This window comes from Coloeus monedula, assembly GCF_965178545.1.
Source record: "Coloeus monedula genome assembly, chromosome: Z".
NCBI lineage: Eukaryota > Metazoa > Chordata > Aves > Passeriformes > Corvidae > Coloeus > Coloeus monedula.
The window spans coordinates 83,836,046-83,863,051 of record NC_138822.1 but is presented as its reverse complement, the minus strand read 5'-3'; the positions used below and the strand labels follow the sequence as shown (position 1 = coordinate 83,863,051).

Genomic DNA, 27,006 nt, shown 5'->3' with positions numbered 1-27,006 from the left:
CAGAATGCCTCAAGGGCTCTTTAGTAGACATGAACACAGGAGACTTAGGGATTTTTCTCTGCATTTGTCTGTAGTAAATGGATTTCTCCCGGTGCTGGGTTCCTTAAGTGCTCACAGAGCACTTCTCCATCGCCCACAGACAGGCACTTGTTTACAACCTGTCCCCCATACAGGTCTCTGGGACAATGCATTTATTGTATTTCAAGTGGAGCAGCACAGTGCATTTGTTTTGTTCTGATGTCTGGTATGACCCTTCACAGACTTTTATTCAACCAGATGGGCATTTCAGGTTCTCTGCTCGGAGATGTCTGTGCAGGCACATATCCATGTGTAGAGTTCTTGTGCCACAGCACACACTTTTTTTTGCTGTAATCTTTTTAAAAAGTAGGTCAAACCGAAGAAGTGTTCCTTACATATACAGGAATCAAGGTATGGTTTTAACTTTTAGATGTCAGGTTTCAAAAATAAAATATTTTTAGAGCTTTTTTCTAATATGATTGTGGCATTGTAAAATCCTTTTGTTTATAAAGGAGTTTTTTTTTGTGTAACAAGGTTTTGATGTTTGGGGCTTTATATTTAATTCTTTAAAATAGAGAACAATGGTACATTTGGCATGTGTATGGTAGGAGAGAGAAAAAGTAGCACGGAGTATTGCTGAATTGTTTGAGAACATTCGTCCTCAAATTTTTTGATCCATGGAACTGTTTTTTTCCATCACCAGAGAGTGGTTTGTGTTTGTGTGCTGTTCAGTTTGTTTGCAGCACTTCTGAACTAGGAGAGTAAGCAGAAAAAATTCAGAACATCTGAATTTCCAAGCTTCAAATAAATTCTGTGGAGAGGTGCGTTAATCCTCAAGTAGTTTTTTTACTCAGCACAGATAGAGTATTTCTAGATATTAAAATAAATTAATATTCATCTTTAGAAGCTCAGTAGTGATTTGAATTGTGAGAAATCCAATCCTTACCCCTTCTTGCTGTCTTATAACTTGATCTGATTTTCCTCTGCTAATGTCATCAGTTTGTTTCTGTCTGTGCCTCTTTTGTTCAGGCTTCCATCTCTTTCTTTGTGTCACAGCACCAGTCTAAGCTCATCTCATACTCTAGGTATTGAGATTCTCTTCTTTCCTCCCAGGTTTTTCTTCCCTCTCTGCCATTGCTTTGACAGTGCAAATAGGAATTTATTGCACCTCAAGCCTGGCTTCAGCTTCCTTTGTAAGAGAGATCTGTGCCCATGTAATGGTAGTTTAGTTTCTGTTTCAGTACCTTTTTTTTTTTTTTTTATTCTTGTAGGATCCTCTGTAAGCAGGTTTCCTTTCTCCACTTCCATATTTTTTGGTTTTTGGTCAAATCACTCTTTCATCTTTTCTCAAATACATTGAATAAATGAGTTTTCAAGCATTTCATGGAGAAGTCTGTTTTCTGGTTTAGAACCTTTGCATTTTCAGATTGTTTTGAAATCTTTCACAGAGGATGCCAGGGGCAGTTGCTGCACAGCACAACTTTACTGGATATAGAATCGTGGAATTGTTTTGGTTGGGAAGGACATCTAACTTTGAGTCCAACTGTTCCCGAGCACTGCCCAGGCCACCACTGACCCCTGTCCCCTTGTGCCACATGCACACAGCTTCTAAATCCCTCCAGGGATGGGACTCCACCACTGCCCTGGGCAGCTGTTCCAGGGCTGGACAACCCTTTCCAGGAAGAAGCTTTTTCTTGTATCCAAACGAAACCTCCTGGCACGATCTGAGCCATTTCTGCTTCTCTTATCATTTGTTACCTGGAATAAGAGACCGACACTTACCTGCGTCCAGCCCCTTCCCCAGCTCCGTTCCCTTCTCTGGAAATGCTCCAGCCCCTCAATGTCTTTCTTGTCATGAAGGGCCATATTTTTGTTAAAACCAAAGACAGGTACTCCTTCAGCAAGCAGCTTTGTTGCATTAGGGGCAGCTCTTTGCTGTCTGGTGGTCCTTAGTTGCTGCTCACAGGGTGAAATCCTTCATACTTAGGGAGCAGCTTAGATTGTTTGCTGCTGCATTAAATCTCAGCAAGTTTATTTTGTGTCCAACTTCTTGAAAGGTAAAGAAAAATTTAATTTAAATGCCTTTTCTCTTCATTTGTTACTACTGTAATGACTGTGCCCTTTGCCAAGTTAAACCATAGTATTTTATAGAATCACAGAATATCTTGGATTGGAAGGGACCCACAAGGATTACTCAAGTCCAACTCCCAGCCCTGCACAGACACCCCAGAAATCCCAGCCTGGGCATCCCTGGCAGCGCTGTCCGAACGCTCCTGGAGCTCTGGCAGCCTCGGGGCCGTGCCCATTCCCTGGGGAGCCTGGGCAGTGCCCAGCACCCTCTGGGGGAAGAACCTTTCCCTGATCTCCAACCTAAACCTTCATGACACAAATTCAGGCCATTGGCATTTCTTTGCCTTTGATGTCTATCAATGTGTATCACCTTATATATTCTCTCTATATATTGGAAGTATTTTGGTAGCTTCATCAAGTGTTTAGTAGCTTTTAGTATTTAGTTTTTGGTCCTGTTAAGAATATTTTTCAGACTGTTGGGATGTCTCACCTTCAGTTCATATAATGCATCCCATGTTACTTTTTTATTATTCAACTGTCTTAATTAAAAAAGAAATCCCCTGTAGAACAAAGTCATATAAATGATGTGTCAAGCCTGTTACAACAGGGGTACTTCTGTGTTTAATTTTACTTCCAGTCTCACTGAAAGAGCATTGATAAGGTGTATTTCTCAGTGCTGGTGATATCCTCCTTGGAATGAGTCTGACAATCACTGTTCCAGTACTATGCTCAGGACAAACTGGCATGTCATTATCTTGGAGCATCCTATTTACTTCCTTAAAATAAAGTATGCTGGTTTCTTTCCTTCTCATTGTCCAAAGCTTTCAGAAGGGATTTTGGCAAATTCTAGCTTCGGGTTTCCTTTCAACTTCTACTTTTAATTCCCATTTCTTTTTTTCCAATTTTTTTCTTATAAAAGCTGCATTTTATACATTCTTTTTTTGATGTGAAAAGTGTGGTTTATGAGCTGTTTCAAACTGAGGTAAATCAGACTTTTTGAGACACTTATTAAATGAGTCTCCTTATTGGCTTTTTTTTTTCTTTTGGGATCTACAGGCTTTGTGGAGTTGACTTTTTGAATGTGTTAAGTTCATATATTACTGGTTTGAATTTTACTGTGTGTGCAAATAGCACTTAATCAATTCACTGGTATTTGAGCAGCCATTACTCTTTAGTCTGTATTAATTTTTTTATTTATTGAAGTTCAGCCCTGAGTTAAATTAAAAACTGCTGTGTAGAGGGAGGTAAGAAACCAATGTTGTTTTTAATTCCTTAAAAACAAACAACCACGGGAGCTTGAGATTGTTGTTCAGCCTTGAGTCTTCCTTGTTGGCTGAGCTCATCCCTGCTGTGATTTGATGGTCTGTAATAGATCACATTATCCCAGAATGGTATGGGTTGCAAAGACCTTAAAGATCAGCCTGTTCATGGTCAGGGGCACCTTCCACTATCCCAGGTTGCCCCAAACCCCGTCCAGCCAGGCCTTGGACAGTGCCAGGGACCTTGAGACTTCCAGCTGCACACAGCTTCTCTGGGCACCCTATGTCAGGGACTCACCACCCTCACAGCCAGGAATTTCTCCTGATAATGCCAGCTGATGATTCCTAATCTTCCTAACAGATGCCAGCTGTTATCTCATCTTGCTCTTATTCCAACTTATTGTTTTGCTTACTAAACATTGGCCTGTAAGTACTTCTGTGAGGGGAAGATGAGTTGGGGTACCAAGATGTTTTCATTGTTCTGATCATAACTTATTATTATTATGAAACGTCCATAATGAGTGAGATTGAAAAGCTGTTGAGCTCCATAGCCTGCCTGACAGTCGATGGAGAAGAACGGATGAAAGAGGACAAGCATTCAAGTAGAAAAATCCATATTCTTGTTAGCCTGTGCATACTGCCCTCAGTGACAACATAGTACATGTATTCTTGTGTTCGATCTCAACTTATAGTTGGGCAAAAATAGGCATGTGATGAAGACACATGAGGGAAATTTGGGAGACAAGTCTCAGTTTCCATTGTGGACCTTGTACCTTGTTGTGGAGAGGGGAACAACCTTGTTGTAAAACATTTTTGCCTTTTTAAAATTGCATTATTCATGTCTTGAAAATCAAAACCAAAACCTTACAGAGATGTGACTGCTGCAAAATCAGGCATCTCCTTTAGAATGCAGCATTTTTTGATGATGAAAGATATTTATGAGCTGATTTCATACAAATGCCTTTTGAGGGTTGTAATCAGGTCTGTGCTTTCCCTTTATTAAAAATTAGTCTGATACTTATCAAGGTGGTTTTCAGAGCTAGAGACAGAGGCATAATAATAAGTGAATGACTTGGAATTGAAGTTTTACACCAATTCGGGAGGCAATGGTACTTCCTTGGGAGCTCCAAATCCATTCATTAATAACAATATCTGGCCTATTATTTTTCTTCTTTGTTTAGCTGTAGTGTTTCTCTGGAGCTCTTTGAGTTTGCAGTTCTACGCATTTTTATTATGAAAAATTTAGTAGGAAAAATTTCTGCCACATGTCCCTGCCCTTGTGCTTATCTAAGGGATGGTCTTTGGAGAAAGATAACCAATGGATGGAGGAGAGAATTGTGTTGAGAATTTTTAACCTGGATATCTGTTGTGGGCAGTGGTCCCACAGAGAAGTGTCTCAGCATGGTGCAAAGGACATGAACTTGTGGCAGGAGAGCAGAAATTTGCAAGGGGAAAGACAACAAAAGCCCCTGCACTGCTCCTTTGGAACTAGAAATCAGCCACCAAGGTCTTGCTTATGCCATAAATTCTACTTATAGTGCACTTAATTATTGAAAAAAACCCCGTAAGGACTATATAAAGAAATAATTTGTCCATCCTTTTTCTTTCTACTTCCTCCCAGTTCTCTACATTTCTGTCAGAATAAATGAATTTACTTTTTGGTATTCCGGTTCCATGCAGAGTACCACTGTATGTTCATTTTCCTCTTCTCATGCATCGAACATAAGCACTTTCCAAAATCTTGATCCCACTTCCTTGTTTATATTTAAATTTCATTTAAAGCCAAAATGCTGTATGTATTTTGGAGAAGAATCTACTAGCTGCAAATCCTCTTTATTCCAAATTCTTCCTCTGTGAAATTATCTTCTAGAGCAGACACCAGATTTAACCTGGTTTTGCTGCACCCCACCAGAAGCATCACCAGATTGGTTTTAACTGATTATTTTGTCTCCACAGCACTAGATGGTGCTGATGACAGTATCTCTGAAATCTGAATCTTCAAAGATACCTATGATTGCAGAAGTAGTGCTGCTGTTTCCTACCAAGGATCAGTTTACAGATCCAGTTACTGATCTGAACAAAAATACTGGTCTGTGAATGCAATAACAGAATATGGGAGGGGGGGAAAGTGGAAAGCTACCAATATGTCTTAATTTCTCTCTTGCTTTTTCCCCTTTTAACATGGAATGTTCTAGTGGTATTGACTAATAACTGTGAGTTAGTGTAACTAATTCCTCATGGCAGTGAGGAGTGTTGGAAAAGCCTTTTCCTGAGGCTCTTGACTATCAGTGGGGTGACAAGCACTGATACTGCTAGGAATCCACTCCCACCGTCTGTGAAAGATGTAATATGAATGATACATTACAAGTTAAAAAAATTCAGGGGACTTCTTCCAGTGCTGATCATCATTTCTTGAAGCAGAAGAGCCTTGCAAGCACATGGCTTCAAACACTGATCCAGTTCCAAGAAACGGAGGCTGTCCAGAATATAATACTGAGGTAGATTTTGCGACCTGTAAGTGGATTTTGTTCATAGAACCACGGAATGGTTTGGGTTGGAAGGGACCTTAAAGCCCATCCAGTGCCACCCCTGCCATGGGCAGGGACACCTTCCACTATCCCAGGCTGCTCCAAGCCCCGCCCAACCTGGCCTGGGACACTGCCAGGGATCCAGGGGCAGCCACAGCTGCTCTGGGCACCCTGGGCCAGGGCCTCACCTGTCAGCCTTTTGGTGCTTGATCGAGCCAGCCTTCCCACCCTCTAAAACACACATAGTCATCCTAGGAAAACCTGATAGGAGACCTGTAATGCCCCCCGAAAGAAGTAAAGAAGTCCAAATGATGTTTTTAAACACAGAAAGCCTAAAAACATCTGACACCTAACAAGAGCAAATGGCCTCAGGTTGCACCATGGCAGGTTTAGAATGGATATTAGGGAAAATTTTTCCATGGAAGGAGTTGTTCTTTCACAGGCTGCCCAGGGCAGTGGTGTGGTCCCCATCCCTGGAAGGATTTAAAAGCCGCGTGGATGTGGCACCTGGGGACGTGGGGCAGTGGTGGCTTGGGCAGTGCTGGGGGAATGGTTGGACTCGATGGTCTTAGAAGCTCTTCTAAGATGGGGGTGGGTTTATCTGTGAATTGACAGCCATGTTTGAGCTATCCAGGGCTTTAGAGGAGCATCTGACTCCTTGCTGCTGCTGAGCATTAGCTGGTGGCCTTTGCCCACTGCTACTGCTTCCACCGTTCTCCTTGTAAATCAGATTATACCACCCTCTGTGAGTGCCATTGCCATGCTTTTCTTCAAAATGCAAGAAAAATATGTTTTTCTCTATGTATATGGACCTCTGATTTAACAGGTTATTTATAAAGCTAGGGTAATCCTTTTTTTCCTTGACTTAGGCTAAAATAAATTTGAAAAGAATGTATACTAGTAAAATTCAATAACTCAGCCTCAAAATACCCAAGCTTTTTGTCATATACTTGGATTTCTCCTGTCTAAGCAACTAGATTATTAGAATGGATAATATGCAAGATACTTAAGTGTATATTACAATGTATTGCATGAGGTGCTGCACTTAAAAATTGCATGTATACCATTCCTTCTGTAACAGTTTGACTTTTAAGAATTTAATAATGAACATAAAATGTTCTTCAGGTCATATATTGTATAGAATATTTATTATTCAAAAGTTGCCGTTACTTACCCATGTATTAAACAAACAAAAAAAATAATATAACTATAGTGCATTGCATTCTAAAAATTTTATGTATATAGTAAGACTCCTTTTCTTACTGAACAGTCTTAACTATTTCAGGACATTATCGTGAAGTTATTTTAATTTTTTTTTCCCCAGTTTATTTTCTCTGTTGTCTAAAAAACACAACAAAGTGCTGGAGCAAGCCACACAGTCCTTGAGAGGTTCCCTGGGTTCAAACGACTCTCCACTTCCTGATTATGTGAGTATCAAAATGAATGTTGTAATGGGTGCTTCGAAATTGAAGTCATACATCCCTAAATCTGCAAAGAATTCTCTGAGTGTGGCAGCTGAGCAACCACCAACATCAAAATACAGGAACCTGCATGAATGATGTCATGTCTGAAACATCTCTAAAAAACAAGTATTACACTTAGAAATGGCAGAACAAAACCACAACTATTCAGAGGGAAGAGACTTACTGTCAACTTGTGCTTTTCAAGCCATCAGTAATTCAGGATATTCAAATCACACAGCTGAAAACAGCATTTTTAAGAACTGGGCTTTAGCATCCACAGAATCTTAAAATGCCTAAAAATGATTGAAAACAATTCCCAGTGAGCCTCTGGGGGAGTACTGGAGTCATGGGGCAAATTAGTATGTTCTGAATACATGGATACTTACAGTTCCTTTCGTTTGCTGAGCCAATGCACACAAGTAGGCAATAATTTTGTATTTAATTGCACAGCTTGTTGGGAAATCTCTACTTAGGGTAGAAGAAGGAGACGTCTTGCAAGGACTTGAATAATAGCTTTGTACTGCTGGAGTACCTTTGGTCTGTGCTCATTTGAACCTTCACTGCAGTGCTGTGTGAAGGAAAGAAAAGTTGATTGATCAGTTGCTCACAATTTTTGAGGATGAAAATGTAACAACTGTTTTATTTTCAGGGCTAATATGTGTTCCAGAATATGCCTGCCTGAGACTTTACATATCCTATTATTCTAGCATTAAATATAAAAATACCTAAAAAGGTTATTTGATGTAATACCTTAATGATTTAAATAAGGAAACAGCATGATACACATCTGTAAAAGAGCACATATAAATAAATATATCTATTTCTGTGCATACACACATAGGCATGCAGTAACGTACATATGAAAATACATATTTTAAGGTGTGTGAAAACACAATGCTTGAAAAAAATTTTATATGGTTTGGACTTCTTTTTAGCTTGCTGGATGTAAACAATACTGCAATTAAAGAAAGGCCCAGGGAAAGGCTTTCTGTAAAAAGTTGTCCCCTTACATACAGAGACAACTGAGCAGTGCAGCTGATAGATCTGGGAAAGCTCCCTGGAATAATGCCAAGAGCCTTAGCTACTTCACTGAATTTCTTCTCTTTTTATTGTTGGTATGGTGTAGGGATGGAAGCGAGAAAGAGAGCACTTGGAAAGGTTGGTGTAGGGGAGAGTAAAGTAAGTTCATGGCCTGTATTTTGAAACAATATGGTAAATTATTAAGCTTTCTGGTCCTTTTTCCTCTCCAAATTGCTCATGTTACAGCTCAGTCTGAAGCATAAGCAGTTGACTAAAAAAAGTTGAGGCCAGATTTCATCACTTCAGCATATTCTGCTTCTGAAAGCTTGTGTTTATGTTGTGTGTAAGAACAAGGAAGAGTGTAGGATCTGAGGGGACTGAAATGTCTGAAGTCTGAAGCTCGTTCCACCTCTGTATCCCCGCATGGAGCTAAGCAAAGAGGTGATTCCAATATTGCCTGCTCTGCACAGGTTTGTTTATTGAGAGGTGGAGATTTGTCCAATAAGCAGTTCTCCTTGAAGGTTTTGTTCAGACCAAATACGTATTTTAAAAATGCATTTCTCACCATTTTTTCATTCACTTTAATTTAGAGATTATTCATTTTCTTACTGTGCTCTGTAATCGAAAGGGGAATTTGCATGGAACCTGAATCCAAGGGTTAAATCATACATAAAAATATTCGAGGTGCTGCTTAAGGTATTGTCTTAAATCCTGGGTGTTTGAACAGTACTACTTTTCTCTTTCTACTTCTGTAAGTTTTTGTCCCAATGCACAGTCGCTAAACTTGTAGTCACTGATGGTGGCAGGAATATATTGAGTTCTACCTTTACCATGTTTCTTAATGTCTTTTTTGTGAGTATCTGCTGCAGTCTGCCATCCAGTCTGTGGTGTGCCAGCAGAGCTGGGAACAGGAGTAAGGAGCTGACCTAGTTGGCCTTTATACTGTTCTTGCTGAGGTTTTTCTGGTTTTTAAAAAAGAAAAGAACGAGTTGTTTGATTTATTGAGGCTGGACCAGTGTCCAGGATCCTTCCCGATGAACTCTTATCAGTGTGGTGGGATTCAGGAGCAGGATGGAGAAGCCAGCAGGACAGGGAGAACCACCCCCTGTCATTGTTGCCTCAAAGACAGGATCCTTTGTTAGACTAATTCTCATGTTGATTTGTTTACCTGTTGTTTCATAAGCCATATTATTATTAATTGTTTTTGTAGCAGCATTGACCTGTTTTGAAGTACTGCATTTTGATCCAATTGGAAATGGGAAAAGTCCACTTAGGTTTACCTTTCTTTCTTCCTTGGATTCAATGAAAGCATATTTTCCAATGTTTTAGCAAACAAGAAAACTGGTAATAAAATAATTGAGAATTTTGTTTCTTTTAGTTCAAATCAAGACATATTACTTAAGTAAACATATCAGTGATTTTCTTGGTTGTTTGATTACAGACTAATGTAATTTATCAAATCAGAGGTACTTAACAGCATAACTAGAGACATGCTAACTTCTCTTGGGTAGTAGCACATCAGACATGTTGTTGGAGCTACCATCTACCCCAAAAATTTCTTTTAAAGGATTTCATAGTCTTGTTTATGATTTTTGAGCACTTCCCCTGCTTGTTAAACTGCAGCTGGTAAGGAGAGAGTCTCTCCAGGGAAAGAGTGGATGGAGAAGAAGAGAGTAAATTTTGATTTTTGGCAAATTTATGTAATTTTCTTACTGATATAAGAAAAAACCCAGTTTCCTTAATGCAAAAATTGAGGAAAGTACAAATCAAATGTAGAAATAGTTTTAGATTAAAGTAGTTTGGAGCACATCATCCCTGGAGTCTTACCTTCTAAACTTTGGGCTTTAAAAAAATAAATTCTTCTAGCCAGATGATGAAGCTTAAATGTGTTAGTAATAATTGTAGAAATAATCACACTTAGTGCCAATATATTCAATTATTTAATATGTAGGATTGTCATTTAAACAGCACTTCAGTGTCAGATGAAATTTGTCAAGGATAGAAACCTTGTAGTGTAATACAAAACTTTTCATATTAATAAATATACTCAATATTAAATATACTCAATATATGGAGAACCGTCCTTTAATCCTCCAAAATCTGTTGGCTGTTGGGGTTATTTAGTACAGAAATAAGTGCATGTTGACAATCTGAAGGGAAAAATTTTAAAAATACAGATGTAGTGAGCTCTACATGGGCATGTATATATATAAAAATATATATTTAAATATATATTTATATATGTAAAGTCTGTAGTAGCAAAACCTGGTGGTACTGGGAGAGTTCCCAATCAAAGCTGACTTCTCCTGACTCCTTCCCAATCCAGTAAATTTACCCACTGTGCAAAGCTGGCTTTCATGGAGGGCTGGAATTCTGCAAATGTTGATGAGTTTTTCTCTCATCTTGATAACCAGAATTAAACTTTGCATCTGGATGACGAGATTTCTGTATTATTTTCTTTTCCCCCTCAGTTTGTGCTCCATAATGAGCTAAATGAATTCCAATATTTAGATTCTTCTTTGATTTTCTCCTGATTTATATGGTAAATAGAAAGCAGCTGTCTGTTTAACCATCTAACTCTTGAAACTCCTAGGCCCCTCGAGCGTCATCTGGAAGTAATGTAGCTTGTAAAACAAAGCTAAGAAGAAAAAGCAATGTTTGTTTTATGTGGGATGAATGACTTCAGTTGGGGTCCCTCTAATTCAGCCATTATGGGGGTTATTAAAAAGCAGTATTACAAAAGTGGTTTCAACAAAAAAGAAATTTCGGGGGAAAGGGGGGAACTTATATCTTGTTATTACATTTGATTTTATTCAAAGCTCCAAGTACTTCATAAATAGTCCTTCATTTGGGTTTCCCCAAGAGAGAACCAGCCCAGTCTCCCCCCGTACATCGATAGATGTTAAAAGGTTCCCCTGCGTCATTTACTTCCTAGGAAGAAATTGTCTGTTATAATTAAGAGCTCCAGATTTATCTTAGAAACTTGGAGTTGCTAAAGAATAGGTAAAATCAGGTCCATGAACTGCAGTATTTTCTGTCTTTTAAACATAATGGAACAGATCTAAAATCTATTAATGTTCTAGATTGAGTTATGTGCAGACAAGTTAATTTTTAATCCAGTATGTAGCAAACAAGTATTTCATTCATGACTGATGTGAACAATTTGTCCTTTAAGTAAATGTTGTGATGTTTTGGGGGTTAGAACGAGATGATCTTTAAGCCTTCCCAGCCCAAACCATTCTAGGATTATATGATTCTATGAATCATAGCGCCATTTGGAGTGGAAAAGACCTCTAGGTTCATCAGGTCCTATAATATGTTCTGTGCTTGCATATCTAATATTAAATTAGGTATCCTGCAACTCTATCTGATTTTTTTAGTTATCTAAAGAACAGTTTAGTGCAGAGCTGTGCCATCACATGGAAGTGTTTTCCTATAAAAAGTGTTATCACAAAGAAATGGGAAGTCTTCCCTGCGATCATCTGTTGACTCCAGTAATGATGCAGAAATGAAATTAAACCCACTTCCAAATAAACTGGTTGGCCATAATAGAGTTAGTGTGGTGCAATTAACGTTGTTCAGTTGGTAGTCTGTAAAGTACTGCTCAGTGGTAACTGCTAAGAACACACAAAATGTGTAGAGCTGGATACACTGTTGGCAGAATGAGAAACTTTTACCAAATTAAATCAAGTCTCCTAACTGAGATATGTCCATATTTGTCAAATACTAGGGTGAGGAAAAAAGCCAAGGTAGTTTTGTTTTGTTGGGGGTTTTTTTTTGTCATAATCTTTTTTAAAACTCAGAAACCACCCAAAGCACTGCGTGGGTCTCTTCAGTGGTTTGTCTCTATTTTCTTCCATTTCCAAATGTCATCAAGAAACCCAGTAAGATTTTTTTTTAAATACCTTAGCCCTGCATTGTTAATGGCCTAATAAACTTCGGATTTGTGCTTGAATTTTTAGATTCTCATGTTGTCTAGAGTAGTAAACTTAAAATGTGATTACAGAAGGGATTTTTTATTAGGGTGTTGTTTACTGAAAGTGTATGGAAAGCAATATACTGCTCGGTGGGTTTTGTGTGGTATGTGGATTCTAGCAGATTAAGTTGCACTTAATATGAGAGTCACCTTGTTTTGCACTATAATACCTTCTTTTTGATTACTCTGACTTGATGGCTGATGAAGTAACATTTTCAATATCAGGTTATTCTTGGGTTTGCCTGTCTCCAGTATTGAGCAGAGGGCCTATAAATACTTTTTCTAAATATTAGTCATAGCCTCCTCCAGATGAATTATATTTTATGGAATATTACTCCTACCTAATCCCCCTATTTTTATATCACCAAAAAATAGCTATTTCAGAATAGACTGAAATAACCAACCTAACCCAAATCTAAAGGGAGCTTTTCTATTGAGTAATAGCTGAATTCTGCAGTTCTGTCTGAATTCTTGATCAGTTCTTTCCTTTAAATGAATTGAAACTTTCATGAGAAAATGCTGCATAAATTATCTTTAAGCAGAAGAACTATCCTGAACTCCTGTGAAAAAGATGGTGAAGTTCAGTCTGTTTGAACTTCTGTATATCACTATGAAGTACTTATAGTTATTTGCAGCTTTTTTTTTCATTATTGTGTTTTCATGAATACACTGCTTGTGGTTGAAAAATTTTTAGACAAGTACATTGAAGAACATCAAGATGATGTTCTTCAAAAAGGTGATGGTCTTTCATCACTCAGGAGTTCCACAAAAGTGTCATTGGTGTCTGGTATTTGTGTGTCATAGATGGTGTTAAGCCTTACTTCGCTTAGAAATTCTCATTATTTTGGAAAATAAGGGTGAAAATTCCTTTTTATTAAAGAACATTTACTGTGGCAATAGCATCTTGTGATCATCTGATTGAAAATCTTCCATTCTTCAGATTTTTGAGGCAGGAGAACAAGTAAGTAGAAGAACTTCTGACATTAGCTGTGCAAACACCTGCTAAAGTAATTTCAAAACCCCTTGTTTTGCTCGTTAGACGCATTTGAAATCAACCAGACATGAACATCATAATTTTTTACTTATTCTTCTTCTTTAACAGTTATATAGCTTTAGGACATTGTCATAATTTTGTAGTAAAGGATACAAGTTATGGCATTTGTTAAGATTTTGCACTCAAACCACATGTTTTTTGATAAGACTGCTTAAATGAGTGGTCTTAAAAGAAAAGGTGATTAAGCTGAAAAAGTTGTAAGATCTTGTCTTAGAAATGGATGAGACCCTGGGGTTCCTTCACACCTCCATAAATTAAACAGGAGAATTTTGTATGCTGACTTTTCTCCTGCACAGCTAATTGGGTTGCATTTGAGAGAACTGGAAACCTGGGAATGCTGGGATTTTAGAAGGGTCTGAGGTGTAGCTGTAGATAGAAAATGTGATACATTATTAAGATAAAACCTTCATGAGCCTCTCCATAAAACTGTTTATTACTGCCACGCAAACCAACATTTGTTTTATTCAGACTAATGACAAGTGTTGAAGTGTTTGGGTGAAAAAAGGAAAAGTACTGATCCCCAAAGCACCCTTCTTTGCTGATTTGGTCATTAGATGCTTTTCCTGCTGCCTCTTTCACATGAGTGAGTTGTTCAGGGTTTCTCAGAAACCAATTATTCACCTGGATGGTTCATCTTGGTCAGACGTCCGCAGACAAACAGAACAACCTAATGCAGTAGCTCTCCAAAGAGTAGGATTTATTTTTATAACAGCAATCTATTTCAACAATGCATTAAAACAATTTTCTGGTGTTCCTAACGCAAGGTTTTGATTGAAAAATGTGGTGCTTAAAAATCATAAGTATGTGACCATATGTTATAAACATCCCAGTAATTGTTTTTTTAAACGTGCAGCCATATAAAGTAGAGGAAATGGATGAGGAAGAAAGTATGTACCAAACCTTTTAGGCTGTTTGGTACTAAATACCTAACTGGAATTGGAATTTTTGTGTGCTGCTTTTTCTCTATGAGATATTGGCGGAACAAGTTGTACCTTCCATTTCCAATTTCTCCTCTTCATGTTTTCAGGGCTATTTACAGACTAACCAGTGAAATTTTTGTACGTTTTTAGTTGTTGTTTAAAAAAACCCCATCTATTTCTATCAAAGGATGCTAAGACATTATTAAAAAAGTAAATGAACAAAGATCTTTAGATTCCTTCATTGCAGATATCTGATTTGACACTGGAAAGACAAAGAAAATAATAGACCTTAGGGTAGACCAAGATTCTTGATTTTGAGAAACGTGATATAAGAAGAAGATGGTGTGCTTCACATTGGATAAAATAATGGAAGAAGTTACTCACCTGTCGAGATGCTGCTCAAATCTGTCTGAACTGAAACATCCACACTTCAAATACTGTGTCCAGTTCTGGGCACCTCAGGACAACAAGGACATGGAGGGACCTGGAGCATGTCCGGGGCAGGGAACGGAGCTGGGAAGGGGCTGGAGCCCCAGGAGCGGCTGAGGGAGCTGGAAAGGGGCTGAGGCTGGAGCAAAGGAGGCTCAGGGGGGACCTTGTGGCTCTGCACAAGTCCCTGACAGGAGGGGGCAGCCGGGGGGGTCGGGCTGTGCTGGCAGGGAACAGGGACAGGAGGAGAGGGAACGGCCTCAGGCTGGGCCAGGGGAGGCTCAGGGTGGATACTGGGGAAAAATTCTTCATGCAAAGGGTTGTCGAGCCCTGGCAGAGCTGCCCAGGGCAGTGGTGGGGTCCCCATCCCTGGAGGGATTTAAAAGCTGTGGCACCTGGGGACATGGGTCAGTGGTGGTCTTGGCAGTGCTGGGGGAATGGTTGCACTCCATCTTGGAGGGCTTTTCCAACCTAAACAATTCTGTAATTCTATAAAATGTTGAAACAGGACCATTTTCTGTCTCTACAGAGCCATATTTATTCCAGGTTGTATCCATGTTACTGAAGCAAGTTAATCTCATCAGTTCACAGTTTATCTTCTTGGAGAGGTCTTGTCCCCCTGAGCAGCATTTCAGTGTCTTGCTGAGGGCAATTCTCCCACTGATGGCTGTTGTTAATATTACCTATAATGTTACGCAACTGTTGCTGATTGGCAGTGTGGGTGGCCAGGAGACTGAATGATGGGAAGAAGGAAAGGAGAGTATTTTAAAGGGAATGAGTCAACCATATTAAACGACAGTCTTGGTATGAAGTGAATAAGAAAAAGGTTTGGAGAAGAAAAATTACTAATATAGACAGAAATTCAAAACCAAAAGTGGGTTTTGAAAAAGGGTTGGCTCCTCTCTGCTGCTCATATGAAGTATCACAAGGAGCAAAATAAGCCACTTACTGAAAACTGATTTCCTCATCACCTGGCCTGAAAACAGCATTAAAGAAATGTGGAAGGGAGAATTTACATTTTGTTTATCCCTATTGACAAGAGTGGATTCTTGTTCTCTGTGAAATATCTTTCTGAAAAACCTCTCCGAAAATGTAAAGAATGTATTTAGAAGAAATAGAAATTTATAAGAGTCTGTTACTCATTTTTATTAAATTGTTTAGACACCCTAATGTTTTTCACAGGTGTAATTGAAAAGATGAACTTTTGATTCCCTTTCATGTAATCAGCTATTTCTCTTAATTTTCTTATTTCTTTGTTGATTAGGAACTAAGTGAATTGGGGGAATACATTGCACATTTCATATGCTAGATCAGCTTTTATAAATAGGAAGTCTTCCATAGAATTGGTTAATTATAGAAACAATAACCCAGAATTTGGACAAAAAGTAGCACTTCTTAACAAGCTCTGAATTAGACGCAGAGAGCTGGGGGTGTTCAGCCTGGGGAAGAGAAGGCTCTGGGAAGACAAGCCTCTAATACATTGCATTGTTTAATCCTCCTGTATTTGTTATCCCCAGCGCTTTTGGGAGATGTCTGATTGCCTTCACGTCTCTGAAACAAAGTTGAGACACGTAAGATACCTTTTTTTTTTTTAATTGCCCTTCAGATATGTTACTGGAATATGGTGGAGCTCTTCCAGAGCTGCTCTTGTTCATATTTAGGCTGGAGCCCAAGCTGGGTGAGCTGTGGCCCGCTATTGAATACATGACATATTCTCCAAAGACGCTGTGTTCTGATGCATTTTTTTGTTGCTGTCAAGCTGGTACGGTGTGTACAGAGCCTGTTCCACTCCAGCATTTGTGTGTGTGCTAACCCAAACCCTTGACCTCAAAGATAATGTTGGCTAATAACAAAAACCAGCCATCCTGTTCTAGAGAAAATAAGATGAATTGTAACATTGCAGATTCAATTTGTTTTGTTCACTGCAATAGGACTCATTATCTGAAGTATATCTGTTCTCCCCAGATAAACTGAGGAGAGAATGGATGTTGCAGTTCCCAAAGGCAGGTCTTTTATCTACTCACCAGCAGATAATTTGTGGCACTTGCAGAGAAATCAGATGCTTACTCAGTGCAGCCAAAAAAAAGTTATCTGAACAAATAATGACAAGTTTTCCCATTCCAACACTAATCTTCTAGATTTTGATAAATTGAGTCAATAGGAAGAGTCATGTTACATTCCCATGGGAAAAAGCTTCGTGGAATTTTTCTGATACATAAAATTATTTTTCTGCAATAAATTAGCCATCTTACCATGTGGTAGACTGTTAATTAGAATTTGTTAGAAAACTTAGTGTAAATTATAGGTAACCAGTCATAATGACAAACAGGATTTTGGTGAGGAAAAGTTGAGGGACCCTGGGGTGGATGTACAACCTACCCAGGTACTTTGCTGTCTTTCAGCAGTAATCTCTCATCTTGTCCCTGTCTGTCACTGCTGTGCTTTATGAACCAGACTACACAAAACTAACTTTGGTCCCAAAATAGACAAGACTTCATAAATATTTCAGGAAATTTTATTTAGTTGGAAAATGCAGTTTTTACATATTTCTATCAAGAGCATTTTGCTTCAACATTTGAGAAAATACCATCTGTTGCTCGTAGTTCATTTTGGAACAAGTGCCTGTGTACGTAGACTTCTACAATTATCTTCTGTGAGTTTTGGGTTTTCCACGTCTCAGTTAAAGGTTCGTTTTTTGGCATTCAGGCTGCAGCTGCTCTGTGCTTCCAGGACATTCAGCAGAGCAGTGGTCAGCAACTTCTGTGTTTGTCAGAAATGATGCAGTGCCTTTGTGTCCAAACGTCCTTGAAAAATAGGATGGAATGTAGTGAAAAGAGATTTAATCTAAAAGCTACCCAATTTGTTTGGTTTGTTTGCTATCAGCACTCAGAAGGCTGTTTCTCATCTCCTTACAATTAATATTTTACTCAGCTCAAGAGAGCAGTTCTTGAAATTTGTTCATGGAGGTTTTTCGGGCCCAGGTTAATAGAATAAATGATACTTTTACTGGCAGTGACTAGTTTTGAAGAGTTGGTAAGGTAAGAGGAAAACAAAACCACTTTCTTATATTTTCTAATATTTTAAAAGAACTTATCTCCTTTATACTGCAAACCACTTCAAAGCTCAATGATGTGATTTTTCTGATAGGCTTCACCCATCTTTGTTAATCTATTCCCTTTAATTTTCAAAATATTTAACACCACTGAAAGAATGAATACAGTATGTGTGCCGAGTGGTGTCATAAGGAATTCTTTAACCATGATGCTATCTTTTAATGTATCATAAGAAATAAAAGCATTTTTCGTGGTTTATCTTCAGCTCTGGTATAAGATGATGGCTGTAAAGCATCGTATTTGTGCTCACAGAAGTTTGGGAATCTCATGCCATAACCCCTTGTCAGGTGTCTGCTGTCTGGGACCTGACATTTTTTATCATACACTGCTGCTTTTTAATACGGAACCATCATAAAAACTTTCCTGTGGGCACACTGTCACCTTCTATATGAACAGCAACAGGTTAAATCAACCTTTTTTGTAATTACTGTTTTTAAACATGACTAATATTGTCATGAGGCAGTCAAGAGGGGTTTTTTGGTGTTTTGTGGTAGTTTTCTATTATTGTGTTACCCATTTCAGTTTCCCTTTGTAGTAATTTTTGGTGTTTCAGCAGAGCAGGAGCCTTGCACTGTGGAAGCAGGGGCAGGATGTGTCCTCCCTCAGCAGTAACAGCATTCCCTTGCCTCCTTGGCATTTCCTGAATTGTAATGATGGGTATGTCTGCTCTGCGAACCCCTTCTGAGTTTCTTATGGCTCCCACAGAAATTTCAATAGCAATTTTCCCCCCAAGGGCAGAAGTACAGAATCTTTTGGCTGCTGGGTAGAGAGAAGTACTCACTTTCCCCACTGACATCCTGTGCATCATCAGGACTGGAAAATCTTCTGCTTGGATAGTACAGAAATTATGGAAACTCCATGCAGTCTTTGTTTGTATTGAGGACTTGGATTACACAGTCTCGTGTGTGAAGTTTTTTCTCTTAGATAGGGTCAAAATTATTCAGAGTGGTACTTCCAGAGGGAGACAACAGTTCCAAGGCATTGATGGTTTTGCCGTGTCACAGCAGACATGGGGTCTGATCAGTGAGGAATCAGAGGAGAACTTATGAATTTAGCTTCTGTGAAGTTGACAGCTTTAGTCAGGGATCAGTATATATTCAGTTTGTTTTGATATCTTCTCAATTAAAATTGCTTACACACTGAAGATAGGTCTGCAAAATCATAGAATTGTAGGATCATTTGCTTTCAAAAAGCCCTCTTGAGTTTGGGTTGGAAAAGTCATAAAGTCCAGCCATTCTCCCAGAACTGCCTACTAGCACCAACCCATGTCCCCAAGTGACACATCCACACAGCTTTTAAATCCCTCAGGGATGGGGAATCCACTCTGGGCAGCCTATACCAGGGCTGGACAGCTCTTTTACAAAAGAAGGTTTCCCAAATACTCGACCTGAGCCTCCCCTGGCCCAGCCTGAGGCCGTTCCCTCTCCTCCTGTCCCTGTTCCCTGGCAGCACAGCCCGACCCCCCCAGCTACCCCCTCCTGTCAGGGACTTGTGCAGAGCCACAAGGTCCCCCCTGAGCCTCCTTTGCTCCAGCCTGAGCCCCTTTCCAGCTCCCTCAGCCGCTCCTGGGGCTCCAGCCCCTTCCCAGCTCCGTTCCCTGCCCTGGACACGCTCCAGCCCCTCCATGTCTCTCTTGTCCTGAGGGGCCCAGAGCTGATCCCAGGACTGGAGTAATCTATAACACTGAGGGGTTTACTTGAATGATAGCAGGTGGTTCATAGGAAATACACTAATAGATGTATATATGCTTTTCAGAGAGTGTCACGGTTGTTAATGCAAAGCGTAATGTCAAGGATGAAGAAAATATTTGATAATACAGTCAGAGATGATTCTGGGGTGATAGAGAACTGGTAGATAAGTTGCATTCCTGTAACTCTGGCATATTGTGTGTAGTAAAGTTTGGGAGGCATGAAGTAAAAATGTGAAGAAAACTGTTTGGTTTAAACTGCTAATTGGTGGTTTTTTCTGGCCATTTTTAAGATGTAATGTTCTGCCATCTTATTCTTCTTCATGATAAAAATAAGGGTTTCTGTACTTCAATTAACATCACACAGGATAAAAAGAATAAGACCCCATTCCAAAGAAGCATTAAGGATACGGTAAGGGTGCTTAAATCTGGACTTAACTAGGAACTGAAACACAAAAATGAATGCCTATGTAGTGAGTGTAACTTCCTACAAAATTGTTAAATTTGTTCGTTTTGGAGAACCACTTGCTTCAAAGAGGGTCATCAGAAATCATCTTTAATATATACTTTAAGGTCTACAGATTTCATTGGGTACTATTTATGTTAGTATTACTGTTAGGTTTAATGCATAAATTGGAAACTTTGTTTTATATAAGACCTGCCATGCTCCTGATGGGAGCCTGTGAGGAAGTGGAGAGGGACAAGAGAGTTGAGTGACAGGACAAGGGGGAATGGCTTCCCAGTGCCAGAGGGCAGGGCTGGATGGGATATTGGGAAGGAATTGCTGTCTGGGAGGGTGGGCAGGCCCTGGCCCAGGGTGCCCAGAGCAGCTGTGGCTGCCCCTGGATCCCTGGCAGTGTCCAAGGCCAGGTTGGACAGGGCTTGGAGCAGCCTGGGACACTGGAAGATGCCCCTGCTGTGGCAGGGACAGTGGAAGGAGGTGGTCTCTGAGGTCCTTTCCAACCCAAACCATCCTGTGATGGTTATCATTCATGGTAAGCATCAAGGTTTCAGTTCCTGCAGCACCAATTGCTGTATAACTTCTCCAAAGAGTTTTGCTGGTGACATTTTGCAGCTAAGCTGAATGTGTAGGGCTGGAATCATAAATTTTTCACTTGAGGAATGTCTTTAAAGTCCTTGGGCTCTCCTCAAGGTAGATTGGTTCTGTTAACTAAGGCCTGTATCATGATGATCTATTTACCTTTGTATGGTGGAGTTGGGGTTGCATATGGGACTTGTCCTTTCCTGTTCTACCAGTCAAACTAAACAAAATCTTCCCATACCTCTAAGGGAGTACTGCTTAGTTTCAAGGATAAATGGAGAAATCTTCATTTCCTTTCAACAGCAAGAAAACCTCATTAGTATTTCAAGCATAGTATGACAAAATACAGATTCACAGTTTCAATTTTCTTAGTAGGAATGTTGTCATCTTCCTAGTAGCAGTTGCTTCCCAGGTTTTGTGGAATCTTAGACGATGACTGGGTTCGGTTTTACTAAATACTGTTTGCATTTTGTTGTCACTGTTGCATGTGGTTTGGAAATACTGTCTGGGGAGTGCTTGAGTTCCCAGCTGGTGACTGTCAGGTATTTTGGGCTTTGTGGTGGATCCTCTTATGCTGGAGCTTCTTGGTGGGCTTAGACCAGCCTCTGAAGCTTGACCTCTGAAGCTTTAGTAGATGTCTTCCAGAGTAATTTACTTTTTTTAAGCTAGTTGGGGTGGAAATCAGTTTATTTGATTTGATTCATGGGGAGGCTTGGACCAGCCTGGTCTAGTGGAAGGTATCCCTGCCAATGGGCCTTCCAAACCAAACCATTTGGGGATTCTGGGAATTGTAAAATCCTCAGTAAACAGGTAAAATAGATGCAGGGCTATGAGAGTGAAACATCACCAAGAATCAGTAAAGCACTGAGGGAATCTGGGCCATTTTATAATAATTTTGATTGATGCTGGAGCCTGACTTTGAGGGAGGTGGAGGATAAGTTAAAGTATTTCAAAGTGAAGTGGTTTAGGATTGGAATTTCAAAGACAGGAAGGGCATGGATGGAAGAAGAGCTGAAGGTGAAGGAGTGACCAGGAGATGAGCTGTGGATTAGCTGTAGGTCAGCTGGATAATAAACATGGTGTGGTGAAGTCATGTAAGAAGTACCAGTGAAGCATCTGCACCTTCTCTGGGATATATTTGTGTGGCTTGGTATTTCCTGGGCCAGTGCAAGTCAGGCAAACAGGGTTCTGGAGCATCAAAGCGGTTGGGCTTGCTGCCTTGGCAGGTGTCCTGTGGTGTGTTTTCCCTTGGAGCAGACTGCTCCTGGGACGTGGCACACACCACAGCATTTCCTCCAGCGTAGCACTGTCGTGGGCTGTGGTGGGTGTTGGCATCGGGATACGGGCTGCAAACGCCGAGTTCCTCGTGGGAAATGTGTTCCTGCATGGGCTGTCTCGGCATGGCTGAAGACCTGCACTCTCAGCTTGCCAGTTATTTGGGAAGGCAGAGGAAGAGTGTCAGGAGGGACAGTTTATTTAGCAAAGTGTCTGGCAACAAACTTTGCTCTGGTGTGACAGCACTGCTTTTATTTCTAAGCAGTGACCAGAGATGCCAGGGTTAATTCTTGGGGTTATACTCACTATAGGCCCTGCATTTTTTCATGTAATACCTACTTTACCAAAAGTTGTCGGAGTTTGACATAGAACAGCCAAAGAGTATTGCCAGTAAAAGAGATGAAGATAAGATTCTGGTTACCAAAGGCTTGGCTTTGAAGTTGCTTTGCTCACTGAGGGTAAGAACAGCTTTCTTGTGAGCTTCCTTCATTCCCCTCCGTTCTTCCACTCCTTTGGCAGAGCGAGTTTATTTTGTTGAAGGTTTTATTTTCTGCTGAAAGTGCAGGAAATTCAGACAGCTCTCTTGGAATCTCCCCAAAGCTAATACAAACAAGATACATATGCTTCTCTTAAACTAACTAAAAATAAAGTAAATTATTTGAAATATTTAACTATAGATATTCCTCTATAAAGACAAAAGGGAAATTTACATCATTATAATTGTCGATGCTGATAAATTATGTTAGCAAGGTGAAATTCACTGGAGCATCTATTGTCTATTCCTCTCAAAAGATTGAGGAGTACCACCCTGAAATCTGGAATAGCTGTGTTACCGACAGAAGAAGTAACTACTGAATGTCTAAAACCAAAATTTATTGAAGTATTCTTTAGCATGTACAAAGCCAGATCAAAAAAAAAAAAAGTGATGTAAAATGGACTGAAATTGTCTGTTCAGCTATACTTTTTGTGGCTGCAGCTTATGGATCTGGAACAGTTCACCAAATTTTTCTTGCTGGTTTCTCTCTGGCAAAAAAAATGGCAGAACTTGTCCATTTGGGGTTAATTTGGTGTTCTTAGTCCTTTTGATATTTGTTAATTGTGCAGGGTATGTATCCTTTTTTTTCCATTGCTGACAAAATTGCCTTTGTAGTCATAGCTGCGTCATGAAGGAAATAGTTGTTTATGACCATTATTTTTTATGATTTATGTTCGCAAATTGTTGAATCTCACTGAAAATATTACAGATGAAGAGCTATAGTGAGTCATCGTGGACAGGGGCTCAGAAAGGAGAAGAGCCATAATTACGGTTGCGTATGCAACCTCCACCCTCACCTTTTCTCTATTCTTACATCCAAATGAGGCCTTCAGCCTCAGCTCTGAATATGATGGGTGGTGTCACAGCAACACAGACATGGTGCAGCACCCCCTGATATTCCAGTTCCTAAAGGGGCTCCAGGAGAGCTGCACAGGGACTGGGGACAAGGCATGGAGGGACAGGACTCAGGGAATGGCTTCCCAGTGCCAGAAGGCAGGGCTGGATGGGATATTGGGAAGGAATTGCTGTCTGTGAGGGTGGGCAGGCCCTGGCCCAGGGTGCCCAGAGCAGCTGTGGCTGCCCCTGGATCCCTGGCAGTGCCCAAGGCCAGGCTGGACAGAACTCTGAGCAGCCTGGGATAGGAGAAAGTGTCCCTGCCCATGGCAGCGGGTGGAACAAGATGGGCTTGAAGGTCCCTTCCCACCCAAACCATCCTGGGGTTCTCTGAGTTTCAAAGAGGGGCAAAGGGAGCACATGTCCTTAAGGGGTCACTCACAACTAACAGGAAGAGTGGTGAGTCAGAGATGGTTTTCCTTCTGTGAATTGTGGAGTTAGTGGGAAGGAAACTATTACAGCATGTCCAGCTGTTTTAAGTAGCTGCTTCACAGCTTTTGCACACTGTGTGCACTCCTGGCTCCACTGGAGAGGGACCAGCAGTGTCGGTCAAAGTGAGCTAAAGCCACCAAGGTTTGACACAAAGCAACTTGCACTTTTGAAAACTCAAATGTCAAAGCATTTTATTACTGACAGCAAGTTCCCACTCCCTAAAAGCCATTCATTGTCATAAGCAGTTAAGTTCAGAATTGTGGTTGGACATGTTCTTTTTTTCAGCCTGCATTTCCATCAAGTATTTCTTCTGCAATTATGTGTGACATTTCCACTTTATTTTGCAGGTTTCTTTGAATTAAGACTTCAGCACAGTGTGCCTTTTCCTTTTTTCTTTTACCCTATTTACATTGTGCAGTTGTAGCATACTCCCTTACCAATCCCTGCTCAGGTTTCGCTTTTTTTTAGGCAGACAAGCTTCTTCCTGCTTATTGTGCTGACTGTATAATTAGCAGTTATTTAGCTGAAAGTATAATTTGGCTGGAAAATTGCTGTGATGTGAATGCACAGTGAGAAATGCAGCTTTTTTTAGTACACACCAGTGACCTGGGTGTCTGTACCCATTGTCATACGACGCATAACACCATTCATATGGATCTTGCCACAAAGGAAAAGTTGCTCTGTTAGATCTCAAATTTGTAAAAAAGTTGGAAAGTAGACCTCTTTAGGCGTACAGTTATTCGTTACTTTGCGTTTAGGTTTACTGTACACCCAGATAAAAGGGGGGAAAACCAAATTATTACACTTAAGTAAATTCCAGCTTGCAATAAAGAAATATATAATCATATCTGTAATACATAGTCTGAAGTATGTAATTGTCATGTGGACATGATATGAGACTGAAGTTTGTTCAGTGGTGCTTCTTAGAATCATGGAATGGGATCTCTGAATGTTTGGGTTGGAAGGGACCTTAAGGTTCATCTTGTTCTACCCTCTGCTGTGGGCAGGGACATTTTCCACTATTCCAGGTGGCTCCAAGCCCCATCCAGCCTGGCCTTGGACACTTCCAGGGATCCAGGGGCAGCCACAGCTGCTCTGGGCACCCTGTCCCAGCTGTAGCTGAGTGTGCAGCATATCTTCCTGGGTTAATGATCAAAAATGCAAAAAATCATTAAGAAATCTGTCACCATCTGTGCTGTACAATACCCTGGGTACCACTGTGGAAAAGGACAGTGCTTGACTTCCAGCCTGGACCCAGGACCTGAGGGTCAGAAGATGGGCTGGGCTAGTCAAGGGGCTAATTTCATCATGGAAGAGAGACTCATGTCCACCTTTGCTTATTGATGCCATTTCATAGCATCACAAGTCACCAAAATTCTGATTTTTCAACTAGTTATTATTTTCCATGTAAACTAACTTTGAAGGAAACAAAGCAGAAAGCTGAATAATTTTGTCTCTGTTTATAATAGACAGTACAAACCACAAGGGATGGTTATGCAACCTTAAACTGAATTACACAAGGACATGCTTTATCTGCTCAGAACTGGTAACATTTAGAGGCTGGAGATTTGCATTCATTCATAATAGAACTTTTAAAATCATTTTTTTATCTTCACAATAATTAAAATAAATTCAATGTCAAATTGAATTAAAAGGATGAACACTCAGAATGTTCCATTGTGGGAACCAGAAGATGGGGACCATAAATTAAACAGGTTTTTGGTGACACTGAGTTTTTGCATCCTCTGCTGACAGTGATTTGTTTTTTGATGGGTAAATACACTGTAAGGAACTGAACTGTAAGCAAATGCCTGGGGGTTTGTGGTTAGGCTGCTTGACTTCTCTTGATATTTAAAAGCCATATACTTTTCAAGTGGTTTTACACATCAGGATGTAAGTATTGAATTCTGTGAAAGTCTTTGCCCAGGAGTATACCACGCTAATTATTAATTGTATTGCAATAAGGAAAGCAACAATATTCCAGGATGGTCAGATCCAGGGACATCCAGCTCTGCCCATCGTTTGCCTTGGCTTTGAACTTCTGTGTGTTCCTTGATAGTGTTTATCAAACTCAAATTGTTTTTCCCCAGATAATGTTCTCATTCATCGTGTTTTCCCCCGCATCCTCTTAGCTTATTTCCATTCTCTTTTCTCTGGCATGATTACTTGTTTTTTCCTTTTAACAAAAGACTACCCAGACATGTACCTGGCTCTCTTTTGGCTGTTGCTGCCTTGTTTATTCCTTGTGTATCTAGAACATGACCAAACATCTCTGGTTTTGCCTTAAAAGTTAGAATCTTTGCAAAAAAGTACCACATCTAATTTCTCTCCTGAGAAGTAACATGAGGTGACTACCTAGAATTACCCACAGTAACATGAGTGCTGTGCCTACATTCCAATCCCCTTTGCAGGCATGATTTCAGTCTCACAGAGTTGGTACCAAGCTTTTAGCTTCCACCTTTCTTTTTAATGATTGTTGTAATTATTTCCATGACAATAAACTAAAAAAATAGGTGGGGGAGGACTGGTACACATCAGTGTTGGCAGAGGCATTATTTGAGCCGTGTTTTGTAAAGGAATACTGTAATAATTTTGTATGTGAGTGCCACACTGAATTTGTCAATTGTAAGCAACAGGAAACTTTTAACTCCTCTCATTTAAATGTACTGTTCATTAGATTGAAATGTATCTGCATTTCACAAATCAATATCTGACTTTTCTTTTCATATAACAGCTAATCCAGTAAAAAAAAAATGGTCTTGCAAAGCTGCTGAGGATGATGGGTTAGTCCTTGCTTGGCCACACACATTCAGCGTTTCAGCTGTGTTCAGCTGCTCTGAAAGTAATACACAGGGTGATAAACTGCAACAACAAAATGTTTTTGTTAATTTATTTATACCTGTCTTGATGCCATGTCTGGATGCAGAGGGGCCATAGCTTGATACTGATTATACAGAGCAGCAAAACCACATGGCATTTTATCAGCATTACTCCACTGTCTTGTCCAAATGCTGTCCTTGGATTTGTGCTTGTTTTTTCCTTTGTTTTGAAAGCTTTTAAACCCTTAGAAATGATTCAATCTCTAATTATAGGAGCAGACAGTTTTCCTGATAATGTATGTGCAGTACAGGGATTCAGTGCCACTTCTCTGTCTTTTATGGAGATCATTCTTCTTAAAAATTCTTTTCTGTGTAGTCAGTTGTGAGTAAAAATCTTCACTATATATCCTACTTTTCTTCATGGAGGTCCCAGATTCTTCACCTGGAATGTGGTAGCTGAAATACAGACAGT

The 27,006-nt window shown here is 39.9% G+C and overlaps 1 protein-coding gene across 2 annotated transcripts in view; it reads left to right on the top strand.

The window, feature by feature from the left end:
* Window positions 1–27,006, top strand: part of DYM (dymeclin) — a 211,736-nt gene that overhangs the window by 138,090 nt on the left and 46,640 nt on the right. Inside the window, exons 14-15 of one of the 2 annotated variants that reach the window (XM_082302075.1) lie at window positions 7,200–7,302; window positions 16,255–16,308. In XM_082302075.1, the coding sequence (XP_082158201.1) occupies window positions 7,200–7,302; window positions 16,255–16,308 (157 nt within the window). The remainder of the gene's footprint in view (window positions 1–7,199; window positions 7,303–16,254; window positions 16,309–27,006) is intronic. The other variant, XM_082302076.1, reaches the window with a different exon arrangement.